This window comes from Ceratotherium simum, chromosome 7 (assembly GCF_057802395.1).
Source record: "Ceratotherium simum simum isolate JZ-2026a chromosome 7, ASM5780239v1, whole genome shotgun sequence".
Lineage (NCBI taxonomy): Eukaryota > Metazoa > Chordata > Mammalia > Perissodactyla > Rhinocerotidae > Ceratotherium > Ceratotherium simum.
In genome coordinates this window covers 17,633,173-17,650,344 of record NC_141906.1, presented here as the reverse complement: position 1 = coordinate 17,650,344, position 17,172 = coordinate 17,633,173, and the positions used below count along the sequence as shown (strand labels likewise).

At 45.6% G+C, this 17,172-nt stretch overlaps 1 protein-coding gene across 10 annotated transcripts in view; it reads left to right on the top strand.

Moving 5' to 3' along the window:
* Window positions 1–17,172, top strand: part of MICAL2 (microtubule associated monooxygenase, calponin and LIM domain containing 2) — a 223,622-nt gene that overhangs the window by 159,813 nt on the left and 46,637 nt on the right. For all 10 annotated transcript variants that reach the window (XM_087433207.1, XM_087433205.1, XM_087433201.1 and 7 more), the window contains 3 exons: window positions 2,754–2,828; window positions 7,435–7,592; window positions 8,861–10,208. In XM_087433207.1, coding sequence (XP_087289333.1) covers window positions 2,754–2,828; window positions 7,435–7,592; window positions 8,861–10,208 — 1,581 coding nt within the window. The remainder of the gene's footprint in view (window positions 1–2,753; window positions 2,829–7,434; window positions 7,593–8,860; window positions 10,209–17,172) is intronic.

Sequence of the window (17,172 nt, the reverse complement as noted above, 5' to 3'; positions counted from 1 at the left end):
ATTTTCATCTGGATAAATGGCTCAGGGTTGAGCTGAGGGAATGCCAGACAAGACCAGGATATTGCTTTAGAAAGACTCCTGGTTTGTACACCCGTGCTCACAGCTGTATTATTCATAATCACCAATGGGAAAACGACCCAGATGTCCGTCAACAAATGAATGGATAAAAATTGTGTTATATCCACACTGGAATGTTATTCAGCCTTAAAAAGGAAATTCTGACACATGCTACAACATGGGTGAACCTCAAAGTCGTTATGCTAAGTGAAATAAGCTAGACACGAAAGGACAAGTAATGTATGATTCCACTTCTGTGAGGTACCTAGAGTAGTCAAAGTCATAGAGACAGAAAGTAGAATGGTGGTTCCCAGGGACTGGGGGAAGAAGGTGGGTGGGGAATTATTGTTTAATGGGTACAGAGTGTCAGTTTGGGATGAGGAGAAAGTTCTGCAGATGGATGGTGTGATGGTTGCACAACAATATGAATGTACTTAATGCCACTGAACTCTATACTTAAAAATGATTAAAATGGTAATTTTTATGTTATATACATTTTATCACAATTTGAAAAAAGGCTCTGCGATTACCTCAGGTCATCAAGGAAACTATCGCCTCCTCAAAGTTCTTTAGCATAGAGCATGCCCCAGATGATGGTCTGAAATAGAACTGAAGCCCTGTGTTACCGAGGCCACAGAAAATCTCAGTAACACTTCCTTAAAACACCTAGTTCAGTAGTTCTTAAAAATCTGGCTTAAAAGGCAGATTCCTGGCTTCCCACCCTGAGAGATTCAGATTGAGTGGGTCTAGAGTGGGGCCAAGTACCTCCATTTTATGTGAGCGCCCCGGGGCTTCCATACAGGAGGGCCCTGTCCACACTCTCGGAATCACAGAAGAGCAGCTTCCTAGAGGCCTGCCCGGGTGAGTTAGCTGTCAAATACACTAACTAAACAACTAAATGAATCGGTCTAGTGCATTGGCTTCTTGGACACAAACCAATTAGAGTTAGGAGGGCAATCTGCCCCCAAATTATTTGTTTAGAAAAATTGGTATTTATCCATTTTTTTTCCTGGCAATAATTTGATAACAGGATGGTCCAGTGGCCTATGGAGGACACTACTAGTTTTACCGATAAATGATATCATTAGCACCAGATAGCACAATGCTCACCCTCTTGCTCCTGCTCCCTTAAAATAAATATAAATCAATAAAATAGATATAAATAAAATATAAGCTAAAAAGAAGGGAACCAGCCCTGCTTTTTGCTGCTCGAAATTGCTGGGTCAAATCATTACTCCCTGCCCTATTTTTCCTATTGTAGAAACATAGGCATGTGTGCCCCCTAAACACCAGGGATGGAAAATTCTCATGAATTGTAGCCATTTCTAATAAGTTCCATCCCACAAAGTTAAAAGCTGGGGAGAAGCAATAAGGGCTTTAAGCATTCTTCTATGTTTCTTGAGAAATTTCTCCGGTAGGTGACAAAGAGGGCAGCTGAGGTCAGCAGGATGTGGCTGTGCTGGAGGCCTGCTTGCTCCTTACGCAAACCATCCAGCCTGGAAAGCCCCCACCTGCATGTGGTGGGAGGAGGTGGGCCTAAACTGTAGCTAGATGGTTAGTCCCGTGATGGGGAGATGGGGAGCCTACACCCGCGCCCATCCAAACCCGTGGGCTTGATTATGACAGCAGGCCTGTGGGACTGGGAAGCCACCAGATGGAGCAGGCTCAGGGTGTCTATACATGGGGTAAGGGAGGGAGGGGAGCCAAGGAGTTGGGGAGCTGAAGATCTTGTCCTGACGAAAGGAAGCCCCCAGCTAGTGGTTGACACCTGTGCACCCCGCACCCTGGCTGGTAAGAGCTGATGCCCAGCCCTGAGCACTGTCAGGGGGTAGAATCCAGGACTTTCTGCAGAGAGAGAGAGGGCTGGGCCAGGCTGAGCCTTGAATTCAGAAAGGTCTGCATTCAAACCTCCCTATGCCCATTCTCCCTCGCCCACATCATGGGGTACATTTGCATCCCACTGCACACTCTCACGCCCCAAATGGCCAAGACCCGTTTTCTTCTGCATGCGAAGTTCATTTTACTCAGCTAATTCTCAAGGCCCACCTGGGCACAGGGTCTTCAGTACATAGTCCACACCATCCTGCAAATGTGTTTCCATTGGAACCAGGCTAAGAGGAGGGGCCGTGGCAATGGATTGTCCAGAGGTTCAGTTAAAACTGGTTCTCAAAGTGTTTGGGGGATCCGAGGGGAAAGGGAGAGAGGGTGGAGCTGTCTGCAGCTTCCAGGCTTCCATGAGAGCAGCTGGGTTTATCTGTTACATATATGGGACACTGACATGAGACTTAAGCTTTGAAGAACTGCTCTGCTAAAAACAAACAAATAAATGTGTGTTTGTATATATGCATGTATGTATATGGGCATGTAGGAATACATGTATGCATATATATGTTTATTAATGATGGGTGAGTTAGAATGACGGCTCATAATTTGAGGCATTTTCGGAAAGAGGGCAGTACCTGTCCCACAGCAAGGTCTACAGTAATTATTTGATGAATAAATGAATGAAAAGTTGGAGGTGTGTTGTAGGGATAGGGAGGTATGGTCTGAGGAAGGAAGGAGCTCAGGCAATTATGATCATTAGTCTATTAACTTTTGGTAAACGGGCCATAGGAGAAAACTCCCTATTTATTCTACACGTTTAACAGACTCTTCCTCCCTCCCCCTCCCCTGCCCCTTTCTTTTTTCCACCACAGCTCTGCAAAGGGCCCACAGCTTCCAGTCTCCAACTCCCAGCAAATACCAGAGCTGGAGAAGAAAATTCCAGTCGAGTGAGTCATGAGCTCTCTGGGGTGGGGATGGGGGTGGGCAGTATCCTCTGGTTAATTCTCAGGGGCAGCTGTTCTCAGTCCTTACATCTCCTCTCTGACCTGGCCTCCTGGGTGTGAGGAGCAAGGAAAGAAATACCTGTTCTTGACTCTGTTGCGGCTGCTGAGTAGAGGAGGCATTTTCCAAAGGATTTGGGACCTTCCCTTCCTCCTCAGCTCCCCACTCCGGAATCATGGAGCCTTAGAACTCTACAACTGCACCTGGAAGGCGCCTTAGCAATCATTGGCTCTAAGCTTTTTGAAACACAGATGAGGAAACTGAGGCCCAGGGGCTCTGTATGTTTTGATTCAATGCACTGGAGTTGGGCTGAGGGCATCAGCTTAATGACCTCATGTGATCATGGGCAAAGCAATGAAGGAAGCCAAACGCATGTGCCCATACACACACAGCCCTTCCTCCTTTTTGACAGTAGGCCTTGGTCCCAGCATCCCGAAGAAGAGCAGGGATCTGTGAGCCCCAGGGCCTACCTCGGATGCCAAGGCAGCAGGCTCCCACTAGGGGAGGAAGTGAGCACGCGCACAGTTGCGTAGCATCCTAGGGCTGGCCACATTCCCGGCGGGGCAACAGTTACAGAGCAGGGATTCCCTCCATGATCCTGAGAGAGGGGCAGGGACTCTTCATGGGATTCCAAGTCCTTTGCTGCCTTCCACCTCCCCCCTGCCCCCATGCTCCCTCTCTGGGCCTTGCTCTAGGAGAGGTAGACCCAGGAAAGCCTTGGGTTAGACAAGCGTTTCTAAAAAGAAACATTGTTGCAGTTGGAACAGAGCGCTCCTTTAATTGACTCCTTCCTTCTGAGTCAATGCTGACTCCTGGCGGGTGTGAGTCATTCTCCTGGCAACCCCCCGACTGGAGGCCCCCCTCACTCAGGTCAGGCTGGGACAATGGGCACCTCTGAGCTGGACCAGGGCTGGCACCTGGGCAGGCCACTTCACCTGGGGGCAGCCTGAAATGACTCTTGAATCATCTTACAGCCCCAGGCAGTGAGAGCCAGGGGAAGGAGGGAATTAACATTCAGGGAAGGTCTGGGCCAGGCCTTTTCCACACCTCATCTCCTCATCTCATTTACTTCCCTGTCACAACCCCTCCCCAAGTCACGGGAATTCTGCTTCTGTGGGTGGGTCCAGCGGGTGCAGATTCCGTCCAGTGCTTCCAGCCAACCTTACCAAGTGCCGCCAGTGGGAGGGGCTCAGTCTTGCCCTCATGAAGTTCCCAGCCTGGGGTGAGAGCAGGAAGTCTGGTGAGGGACCCTTACAGCAGGGTCAGGGATGCTGGAGGAGGCTCAGGAGAGGAGACTGCTAACCGGCAGCATGGTTCCCTGGGTGGGCCCGGTGACCCCAACTGTGTCTTTAGTTATCTCAGGAGTATCAGGTGTGGGTTATCGAGCATATATAAAAGCTGGTTTGGGGGCAGGCCTTGAGTTCGAATCATTGCTCTGGGCCTAGTGCCTATCATGGGCCTGGCCCAGAGGAGGTACCCAGTCCTTGCTTGCCGAATGAATGAATGAATAAATGAACCAACGAACCAAGGAACAAGCTGACTGGACAGAGTGCAGGAACAAATGGAGGCGATGGGTTCAGGCCTGCCCCTAGAGGGTGCTCCAAGACCTTGGGAGGATTTGAGTATTGCCTAAGCTCCAAATTCTGGGAAGCGGTACCCTGGAATCCGTCTTCGTGAAATTCCCCAGAGCTGAAAGCCACCAGAGCCATCTTTTTGGTCATCTGCATTTTGCCCAAAAGGAAAGCCCCACGGGCAAGACTGGTCCTGCAGTAGGGAACAGAACGTGGGGCACCATCTCCTCTGTCCATCCACAGCCCAGCAAGGCTGGTTCTGGCCCCAGCACCAGGCAGCAGGGCAGAGGGGGCTGTGTGACTGCCCTCAGCACCCTCCCCCAGCTGACTGTGCTCACCAGAATCACCTGTAGGATCCCAGTGAAAGGTCACCATTGCCGGAGGGCCCAGGGAAGAGGCACCTGATCCGGACAGGACATGCGGCTGTAATCCAGGCCCTGGTCTGCTCATCAACCCTCTTTGCACAAAGGGGCCTGAAGGGCCAGCAGCACCCAGAACCAAGGCCCCAGCAGAGGGCAGAGCAGCCCTGGCTGGGCCATGCCAAGGTTGTAAGGAAAACAAGAAAGGGCCAGCAGAGAAGAATCTGTGTTGGTGAATGAGGAGTCCCTGGGCCCACAAGTTGGAGAAATTCTGGCCAGGGTGGGTGTGCAGCCCTCTCTGGAGCGGGTCAGCAGTGTCTTTATTGGATACCATTTGTGTGCACGGGAGGAAGGGAAGGGGATGGAATTAATATTTTGCTAGCACATAGCATTTACACTGCGTCCTGCCCTGGGCACCTCTTTTTATCCCATTTTATTCCTTCGGCCTCCCCTGAAGCAGCACTAGGCTTCCCGTTTTCTGGATGAGGAACCTGAGGGGTTAGGTAACTTGCTCAGTGTCAGGCAGCTGGTATGGATATGAAAAGGTGGGGTTCCAGGCTCCCCTTTACCATCTTCTGAGGGAACCCAGAGACATCAGCGCCTCGGGCAGATGAGCTGTCCCGTCACCTCAGCTTGCCTCTGGCCTCACCTTCCCCTTCCAGGCAGCGCCCATCTCCTGGGCAGTGGCTCGAATGGCAGGTGTTTTGTTTCCCCCATCTCCTCACGCCCTCCCCAGTTGTCCTGAAGACAGAGTGTGAGGAACGTGTATGGAGAGAGACCCCACTAGCTGGGGTGGGGATTAGAGAAAGGAAAAGAGAGGGGGCAGCCCCCAGGTCATGACCTTGTGAACCCCAAGGCTTTCCTGTCAGGCTTGTCCCTGGCTCTGTGCCAGAAGGTTCCCACAGAGCTCCTTGGGGGAACAAAAAGGCAGTGTGTTGGGCTGAGGGGCCTTTGAGACAAGTTCAGGAGTTTGATTCAGGAGGTGGCAGAGAGAGGAGAATGAGGGGGCGAGGAAGAGGAGGAGAAGGAATTTGGCAGGAATTTGGCAAGCCCAGGACAGGAAGCAAGGCAACAACTGACTCACAACTTTTGCCTTTTTAGGCTCGAACCATCTAATTGTGGGCTGAGATGGGGGTTTGGGTGACAGGCGGGCCGGCCAGCCGCCTCCCCCGCGTCAGCTCCTGGCAGCCAGCAGCCTTCTCCTCAGCAGCTCCTTCCTGCCACCCTCAGATCTGTTCCTCTGAGTTACCTTTTCCCTCTGAAGCATTCTGAGGGCTTCCTTTGGGGAGCTCAGTGGCCACGTGTGCGTGGTGGCCGTCTCTTCAGAGCCCAGGCCTGGGATACACGGTCTGACTTGCTTGTGCTTGTGTAGGAGGAAAGCAGGACAGAATACTGAAAATCCGCTTGTGGTCCCCCTCCGTAAATGGGTCTCGAAGGAACTCTTCTTGGGGTGGGGCATGGGTGGGTCCCTGAGGAGGAGCCTGTCACCCAAAGCTTTGGGGAAACTGAGACCAGGGGACTGTGTTAAGAAGTGAGCTAAAATCTGAAGGCTGGACACCTTGGAGGGAAATCGGAATAGGTCAGCTGAGCGGCTGGAAGCAGAGAGTCAGGGAGTCAGCCAGGAGCGGGTCCTGGACAGCCGGTGGGGAACAGCCTTTATGTGCCGGGAGGGTCCCAGAGAGCCAGCTGGGCTGAAGTTCAGACACTGGGCGGGCAAATCTGAAAGGGAGCGTGGCATTTTCTGAGTCCCGTTGATAGATTGCCTGAAAGGGTCCAATGTGGAAACAAAATGCTTGAGATTTTAGATTCAAGGTTCCTGGGGGGGGGTGTGCACACGTGCACTCATGAGAGAGATAGAATGAGATTGATCTTACAGGCTACAACCATCAGAATTCCACTGTAACTAGACTAACTGATTTCAGCTCCCACAGCTCAGAAGCAGGCTCGTCCTCTGAGCCCCTGCCACACTCCTTTCCCTTGTCGCTCTGAGCACATACACTGCGTGTCGTTTGTTCCCTGACCAGCAAGAGCTCGGCACAGACCCCACTCCATATGCTTCAAATGATTTGATGCTCAGTGTAACCTCCCTCCCTTGTAAAATCTCAAACGAACCATCTTGTCTGAGACCCCCTTGGTGCACATGTGACAAGGAAGAGCGCATTTCACTAGCAATGACTGCTTATCCTGTCCATGCCCACGGCTAAGAGTCTGGCATCTTGTGGGAAGAGGCTTCAGATGGTTTATTAACTAAATGATTTAATGTAGCCCCAGCCCCCAACCATGATGGCTTTAGGGGACACTTTAGAGGGAGATGTCCATTTCTAATAAACACCCTAGAGACTCCCTGTTCCATCACTCAGGAATGTTCTCACATGAGTGTGACACGCAAGAGTTCTTAGACATCGTTCTAGGACCTCTTTTCCCCCACAGGAGCCTGCCACTCCCAACACCCGTTCCTCCAAGTGCCAAGCTGTGGGCACTGGGGTCTCTGAATCAGTCTCCGACACCTTCCTCCCCTGACTCTATTTATAAAGTTGGAGCTTCTCTTAAAACCTCCTCTTTTCATGATGAAATAAGGTAGGAATAGGTTTGTAATGGAGAGCATGTTCTTTCCATGGTAGATTTGACGCCAGTGAACAACAGAAGAACCATGTCACCTCCCAAGGAACCTTCTCCTTCTCTTTCTTCTTCCTCGTTGTCTTCTCCTTTGTCTTCCCTGCCATCGTCTTCTTCAGCCATCGTCCCAGGGAATGCTCCAGGTGGTGCCGCCCCACCTCAGGTAAGTGCCCCTCAGGGCCCTGTGCAGGTGTTAGGAAGGTGGGATCCCTGTACTCCTCCCACTTCCACACCCGACTCTGGATTCTTAGCACTCCAAGGTCACCCCAAGTGCAAAGCCAGGGCCAGAGAGATGCTCTGTCAAGAGTCCACCCCAGACCTTCCTCGTGTGTCCCTTTTGGGAAAGCTCATCCTGCTCCTTCTTAGCCACCCCTGAGGGCACGGCCACTCGCTCACTCCCTCCCTCAGCAGACTTTACAGGGTGTGGACTCTGGGCTGGACTGTGAGATGCAGAGGAGCTAGGGTGTATGCTCTGCCGTTGAGGACCTCACAGAGGGTGTTGAGGAGCTGGCAGCTGGAGGATGGCAGGCCCAGAATTCAGAGTGCCTTTGGTGGCAGCTGAGAGCCTTGGAAGCAACATCTCCCTCGAATAGAAAATGGCGTCACTGAGACACGCAGGGTTGGACTCTTTCCTTCAGAATGAGTTGATCAAACCTCTGTTACCTGCCAGACCCTGTTCTAGGCTCTGGGAAGTAGAGTGCACAAGACAGAAAAGTACATGCTCCTGTGATGCTCCTGCCCCATGACCTGCCCCTCAGGCACCAGAGCTCTCAGCAGGGCACAGCCACTCCTAGAGTCCACTTACGTTCTTCCTTTGCCAAGGGCCAACTTCCTGCATGCTAGAAATGGCTGCTTTCTCAATGGAGTGAGGCATGAGTCAGGTTTAGAAGGGTCATTGGAATGTTCTAAAAGCCATCCTTCTGCCACCACAGCTCCAGCCCAGAAAGGTAACTGTCTCTCCTTACCTTAACAGTCTCCAAGGAAGAAGCCTTAGTTTCTTAGTTGTTGGAGAAACATACCTGTGGGTGGAATGTGCTGTTAGTAGGGACCATGGCTGAGCCAGCCACAGGGGATCTGTCTTCCCCATGTTCCTGGCCACTCACAGGGGCCAGGACAGCCATACCTCACTGGCTCTGGGGCTTGTCAATTCTTTTGCCTTCTCTTCTGGCTTCCTACCACCTAATCCAGGACCCAGAAAAGCCTATGATCCATGCTGACCTGGGGGCTCCAGGTAGATCCCAGCAGGTCCCAAGGCTGCCACTTAGAATGGAGAGCAACCCTCTACAATCATCCAAGGCAGAATTCTCTTGACTTTAAGTATCTAGATCTGGAGAGAAGAAGGGAAGGAGATGTGGGCTCAGATTTTCCCTCCCCATGTAAATAAATGCTGGGAATTTCTAAATCACTGCTATTTTTGCCCATCCCTTTCAGGTGACAGCTCACAACCGGCTCTCACAGGTCTCGAGAGATCATTTCAATCCTTCCACCCCGATCTTTCTGAGGCGAGCCAGAGCCCCAGGAGCACTCAAGGAAATCCCCCTGTATCTGCCTCGTGGCCAAGTGCTGGAGCGGGCAGAGTACTGCCTGGTGAGCCCTAGTGGAGATGGGCTCCCGAGCACCCCACCACCCAGCCCTGCAGAGAGGGCTTCTGATGGGTGTCAGGAAGCAGAGGCCCCTCTTGGGGACACCAGAAGCATCCACAGAGGCCCACACCCCATTAGAGGGAAGGACAGGTGCTTGCCAGACCAAGAGCTGCCTCCCAGGGCTGGAGAGGACCCAGGAGAAGGGAGCACCAGACCCAGGAGGGGGGAGGAGCATGGGTCAGAGCCTGCAGAGGGGAAGAAGTTGGGCTTAAAGAAGTTGGTCCTCAGTCAGGAGCAGAAGACCAGGTTGCTGGACTGGAATGATTCCATCCCTGAGGGCTTGCGCCTGGAAGTGGGGACACGACTTTCCCAGAAAACTGCTGAGAATGGTAGAGGAAGCCGTGTGCTGAAACCAGTCCACCCCTTGCTGCCCCCTCGGGCAGTGAGAGAGACCCTGCCAGCCCACAGAGAGCCTCAGGAGAAGATGGGAACGCCAGCTGAATGGACTCCAAGGGAGCGAAGTGTGTCCCCACCCAAGTCCCCTCTGCGGCTCATAGCAAATGCCATCCGAAGGTCCCTGGGGCCCCTCCTTCCCAACTCTGAAGGTGGGAAGAAGGCCTGGGCCAAGCCAGAATCAAAGACTTTGCCCACTAGCCAGCCACACGCTAGCGCCCGTTCGTTCAGCCTTCAGAAAACTAGCTCCAGTAAAGACTGGGACCAGCAGTCCCCCAAGAGAGACATGGTGAGCAGGGCCTCAGCCTTCTTCTCCCTGGGCACCTCGACTGCCAGGGCTGCCCAGTCCTCGGACCCTAGCCCCCCTGACCCTGCCCTCCGCACCCGCAGTTTGCCCAACCGGCCATCCAAGATGTTTCCTGAACTCGCATCCCCACCCTGCAGCAAAATGGAAGATGTCCCTACACTGCTTGAGAAAGTGAGTTTGGAAGAGACCTTCCCAGATTCTTCTAGCGTTCCAAAGAGAAAAACCTCACTCTTTTCCTCCTTCAGACTTAAAGACAAATCTTTTGAGAGTTTCCTCCAAGAATCCAGACAAAGGAAGGACCTCCGGAATGTCTTTAGCAGCCCCCAGGGCAGGGTGCTGCCCGTGGACAATGCCCAGCCGCTGGAGAAGCTAGTGCAGCCCTTCAGTAGCACCGGGCTGGGGCAGAGGGTCCATCCTCCTCCAGAGGGAGTTGCAAGTAAGTGGCTCTTTCCTAACAGAAGTCCACAGTTTGTGCTGGCCAGTTATCCTTCCTGGATTAACAAGCAGACATCTTTCACTCCATTCCTCTTCTCAAATTAAATTCTGGCAAAAGTAGGAAAATTCGAATTTGAAAAATTTGAAAAACTTAGATTTGAAATTATATTATAGAAAGTTTTGAAAGAGACAATGAATCAACCATAATTCCACCACTTTTCCACTCATTGTCCATATGAATATTTTTTACTAAGTTGTACATAAAATTTTGTATTTTTTTAATCAACATTGTATCATAAGCATTCAGCCAATTACCTCATAGTCTACAAAAATGTGATTTAATGGCTGTGGAATATTCTATCTAGTGGATATGTTATCATTTAATGAACTGTTTTCTTACAGATATATGTGTATATATAAATTAAATATATAAATATACTTATATTTTATATAGAGTATTGAATGAACATTTTTACACATATAGCTTTTTCTTTCCTTTGAATTATCTTTTTTAGGCTAGGTTCCAAGACATTGGATTACTGGATGCAAAATGTGAATATTTTTAAGATTCTTACACTGACAAATTGTTTTTTAAAAGAGAACAGTATGGGTAAAGTAAAAAAAAAAAATACATAGGCACTGTTATTTCTTACAACTGCATGTTGTAAATTCCAATCAAAACAAGGGAAAGGTACCCATTTATACTCCACCACTAAAGTATGAGAGGACCTTTTTCACCACACTGTCACCTGCATTGAGTATCATATTTGTTAAATGTTGCTATTTTTCTAGTCAAAAAATGGTAGCTTGTATTTTTTATTACTAGTTTAAATACATTTATGTATATTTGGTTACCAATGGAACCTTAGATTTTTTTTATATTTAAATCTGATTATAATTTTTTAAATTATAAAATTAACACATCAAAGAATCAGAATCATTCAACAATTTGGAAATATCTAAGAAAAGTAACATGTACAGATTCTCCTACCCCCTCCTCCACACCAAAATTTTGGTACATGTCCTTAGGGACAGCTTAGTTAAACACTCACGTGATTTCTTTTTTGTTGTTGACATTTGTTTGATTGCTTTAAACAAACTGTGATTCTGCTATCCCTATTGTGCAACTTTGTTTTTGTTAATTTTTTTAACTTTTTATTTCCTTCCGTATTTATCTTTTATTGTGGAACTTTAGTTTTCCAGTAAAAAATTATTTCTCTCCTTTGGTGCCTTGATCGAAAAGCTATGTAGATTAGCAGAAGACTTTGTTTTCAGCCAAGTTCAGGATAAGTATGGATAGGCTGGAGCATAACTATACTCTTTATATCACATTGTAACCTTTAATGTGTTGTGCATTTTTTGATAGATACTACATTCACGTGGTTCAAACTCAAAGGGTGCAAAAGGCACAAAATGAGTAGTCCTGTCTTCCTTCCCTGTCACTGAGCCATCAGGTCCTATCCTTGATGACAGATGTTATTATCAGTTTCTTAGGCATTCTTCCAGACCGCATTTACATATATAAGAGCAAATTTACATATTATATTCTTCTTTACACAAAAGTAGCCTGCTAGCAGATTGTATGCACTTTTTATTGTACTTTTAATTTTATTTTGGAGATCATTCCGTATTAGTACATAAAGAGCTTTCTTTTTTGTTTTATAGCTGCCCGGTATTCCATTGTGTAGATGTGCCATAATTTACGTAGCCAGTCCCCTGTGATGAAAAGTTTATTTCAAATCTGTTGCTATTGCGAACAGTGCTACAATAATTAACTGAGAATGTAGGCCATTTGGTTTATGTGTGAATTTATCTGTAGGATAAATTCCTAGAAGGGAAATGCTGGAACGAAGGACATGGGAATTGAGAATTTTGATAGATATTGCCAAACTGTCCTCCATCGAAGTGGTGGCGGCTCATACTCCCAGGAACAATGTGTGAGTGCAATTTCTACACGTGCACTAACCAGTGTGTTACTCGACTTTTTAAAAAATCTTTACCAATCTGATAGGTGATTGGCATCCTTTCGTATATTAAAGAGTCATTTGTATTTCCTCTTCTGTGACCTATGGTTTCTGTCCTTTATCTAGTTTTCTATTGGGTTGTCGGTATTTTTCTTAATGATAAGTAGGGACTCGATGAAAAAGGAAATGTAGCCTTTTTTTGTGATATGAATTACAAATACTTTTCCCAGTTTCTTGTTTGTGTTTAACGTTGTTACTCTTTGTTTATGGTGATTTTTGTCGTATAAAATTTTTGTTTTTGTATAGTAGTTGTAAGCAATTTTTTATTTTTGGCTTCTGGGCTTTTTATAATATATATGAGTTCAGAAAGAGTTTCTTCCAAGTTTATAGAAGACTTTTCCTAGTTTTTTTTAGTCTTTTGTTTTTGATTTTTTTACATTTCAATATTTACATCAAGAAATTACCCTCATATGAAATGTGAGATGTGGATCCAACCTTTTTTTTTTAGATGTCTCCCTGGTTATCCTAAAATAATTTAGTGAATAATCCATCTTTTTCCTCTCTTACTTGAAGTGACATCTTTATCATGTATCAAATTCCTGTACTTGGACTGATTTCCATACCATCTATTATATTCTATTGAGTTATCTGTTATATATCAATATCACACTGTTTTAATTATATATTTATGTCTTTTTAAATTTATATATTTATTTATATATTTATGTCTTTTTAAATTTATATATTTTTACTATCTGGTAGGATGATTATTCCATTTTTGATCTTCTCTTTCAAAAATTTTCTGGCTCTTCTTGCTTGTTTAATATTCTCCATGAACTTGGCATCAGCTTGTCTAATACAAAAAAAATCCTGTGAGTACTTTTATGAGATTAAGTTAAGTTTACAAACTAACTTGGCAAGAATTTACAACCTTATGATATTAATTGCCTTTCCATTCGCTTATATATTTTTTTGTGACTCTCTGGAATATTCTAAACTTTACATCATATAAGGCTTGCATATTTAAGTTTACTACTAGATATGTTAGTTTTTGTTGCTATTGAAAATAAGATGTTTTTCATTTTATCTTCCTACTGTTGTTTGTGTATATGAAATTTATTGATTTCTATAGTAGTTTTGCACCCATCCATTTTACTGGATTCTCTTTGCTTGTAAAAGCTTTTCAATGGCTTCTCCCGGGTCCTCCCTAAATATACAATCATAACACCTACAAATAATGATAATTTTATCTCTTGTTTTTAAGTTGTGTACCTCTAATTTATTTGTTTCCTTGCTTTCTTTGTATTCCAGAATCTCAGAACATTATTAACTAAAAGTAGTGATAATGATTTCCTTATTATATTCCCAACCTTAACGAGAATGCTCATTAATGAGAATAATGTTTTCCCATTTAAGCATGATGCTGGCTTCTGGGTTGACCCAGATATATTTAATCATTTTAAGGAGATAGCCATCTAGTCCTATTTTATTAAAAGTATTTTTAATCATGAATGGATATTGAGTTTTATCAAATGCCATTTCATCATCTTTGAGATGATTGTATGATTTTTTCCTCCTTAGTTTGATTAGTGTTATGAATTATGTAATTGGTTTACTGATATTGAACCATCCTTGTATTGCTGAAATAAATACCAGTTGGTCATAATGTCTTATTATTTTAATATACTTTTATGTTTTGTTTGCTAATATTTAAGATTTTTCACCAAATTCATAGGTAAGATTGGCCTTTAGTTCATTTATATCACATTTATTTAACTTCTGTATGTGCTGATTACAGTAAGTCAGGGTAAATGTGTTTTCCTGATTTACTTATCATGGACAGCGGCATTTATTTATATTCATTAGGAAATGGTGTGACTTCTTTGGCTTGGAATAGAATGGGAGTGTAGAGAATGGAATTAGGTGAAGGCTGACCAGCCCTGGAAATACAGTAGTACTCCCTTATCTGCAGGGGATACGTTCTGAGACCCCCAGTGGATGCCTGAAACTGTGGGTATTACCACCCTATAATACCATTTTTTTCCTACATACATACCTATGATCAAGTTTAATTTATAAATTAGGCACAGTAGGAGATTAACAATAATAACTAATAATAAAATAGAGCAATTATAACAATATACTGTAATAAAAGTTGTGTGAATGTGGCCTCTCTTTCTCTCTCAAAATGTCTTACTGTGCTGTCCTCACCCTTCTTGTGATCCAACGCCTACGTGATGAGATGAAGTGAAGAGAATGATGTAGGCTTTGTGACATAGCGTTAGGCTACTGTTGACCTTCTGATGATACATCAGAAGGAGGATCATCGAGCCATGACAATGTCAATGGTTGGATGTCAGGAGCAGACAATGTCGATGGTTAGGGATACAACAAAGGGATGATTCGTGTCCCAGGCGGGGTGGAGTATGACAGCATGAGATTTCATTACACTACTCAGAATGGGGTGCAATTTAAAACTTATTTATTGTTTATTTCTGGAATTTTCCACTTAGTATTTTTGGACTTCAGTTGGCCGCGGGTAACTGAAACCATGGAAAGCAAAACTACAGATAAGGGGGCACTACTGTAGTGCCTGGACCATCTCACAGGATAGCACTGTGTTTCTCTCAGGTGTTGTTAGGTCAGTTTCCTAAAAATGTAAAGGTTTTACCTATGCTATCAGATTAGGCCCATTGGTTTCCTTTTATTTCCCTGCCTCTGTGCAGCCCACCAAACACACACACACACACACACACACACACGCCCGCGCACACTGACACTGCTCTCTCCACATTTAACTTGTGGGTGCACACTTCCATGCAATGGAGAGAGGAAACAGTATTCAAATTGGAAGTGAGAAACTTTCAAAACTTATTCAAATGGAAACACCTCAAACTTATGATCACTTGAATAAGAGCTGGCTGAAATTTAATTTTTCTTATTTTTACAACACAACTTTCCAGGTAAATTAATAATATATATAAACTTCTCAGAGTCTTTAAGTTACTTAGGGGCATAAACTGATTTCAGCACTTACCAGTGCCCGTTTTATACAGATAATTTTAATGCAAATTATTATTCTTGTGCATAATTAAACAAGGTGCCTTGAGAACCTCTCTTTTTTATTTTTGTGTAAACTTTTTTATTGCACTATAAAATACATAAAGTACACAAATATTAAGTACACAGCTGATGAATTTTTGCAAAGTGCATATTTGTGGATCAAGATTTAGAACATTACCAGCACTCAGAAGCTCCCCTGGTGCTTCATCCCGAATATGCATGCCACCCAACAAAAGTGCTCACCATCTGCCTTCTATCTTCTTAGATTACTTTTGCAGTTTTTCGACTTTATAAAAACCGAATCATTCAGTATTGTGGTAACAGGATTCTAAGAGCACCCCATGCTTCCTGCCCCCAGTGTACTTGCCTTGTATAATCTCGTCCTCTTGAGTGTGGTGGGAATGTGAGTATGATGGCTTTCATTCCCGTGATTAGGTTACGGGATTTTGCAAATACAATTAAGTTCCAAACCAATTTACATTGAGTTAATCAAAAGGGAGATTATCCTGGGTAGGCATAACCTAATTGGGTGAGCCCTTAGCAAGGACTGGGCCCTTCCTGAAGTCAGAAATTGGAAGCATAAGAAAGACATGATCCTGCTGGCCTGGAAGAAGTAAACCGTCATATTGTGAGCGGGTCTGTGAACAGGAGGCCTCTAGGAGCTAAGATTGACCTCCAGCTGACGGCAGCAAGAAAACAGACTCCATGTCCTGCAACCACCAGGAACCAAATTCTGCCAACAACCTGAATGAGCTGGAAGAGAGCCCTGAGCTGTAGATGAGTCCCGAGCCCGGAGGACACCTTGGATGCAGCCTCGTGAGACGCTGAGCAGAGGCCCCGGTCGAGCCATGTCTGCTCTTCTGACCTATGCAACTGTGAAATAATAACTGGGTGCTATTGTGAGCTGCTAAATTTGTGTTCATTGCTTCCACAACAATAGAAAACGAATACAAGTATGTACCTTTTGTGCCTGGCTACTTTCACTAAACGTTGTGGGTGGAGGTATCCCTGTTGTGATGTGCAGCAGTGGTTCATTGTTTTCCATTGCCACATTTTAGTCCATTGTCTGAAAACGCCACAATTGACTCATGCATTCTGTTGCTGGGCACTTAGATTGTTTTCAGTTATTTTTATTGTGAATAATGCTGCTTTGAGCACTCTTATACATACCATTTCTGTTGGGTATTGTCAAAGATAAACAAAGCTGGATGCTAGTTAAAGTGGTAAGGACAGATTTCAATTGGTAACGTACTGTTGCAATAGGGGAGAGAGCCCAGCATGAACTGAGCTCGGCTTTGGTTTTTACAGAGGTGACTGAGTGTTTTACATGGAGAATGGGGGAGCAGGGAAGGGGTGAGCAGAGGCTCAGTAGATCAGGGAAGTGAAAACTTACACAGGAGTGGTCAATGTAAACGCTGTGTCTGCTAGCTGGCAATTATTGGAGTTAGGATTCCATCCGCCCACAGAGACTGGGAGACAGAAGCTCTATGTTTCCTGATGATTGCATTTTAGAGGACTGGCCTTCAGGTTCTTGAGAAAGACGCTCCTGAGTGGTAGGAGATACATACACATCTCAAAGGCACAGAGGAAGGATTCACGTTGTAAGCCCTTTTTAGTAAATGCCCTAAGAAAGCGTGGTCAGGGGCCTGTCTCAGGTATTGGCCAGAACAAAGAGTAAATTCTTTCTTCAGCCTTGAGTTGTCTCAGGCAGGTACTTTAAGGAGGGCGAGGGTCATCCTAGGTATGTGGCCTTGAGCTGTTAGAAACTATGTTAGTGGTTAAGTCTTTTAATGTAGGAAGAAGTGGGTGTGCTAAATAGTTTATGTTGAGAGTCTGTAGTTTTTATAGGCCAAGGTTGAGGCCTTGTCAAGAAGAGGGTTCAGAGGAGTTTGGCTAGAGTTTGTTCAAACAGAGAGTCTTTGTCAGTGTACACCTGGG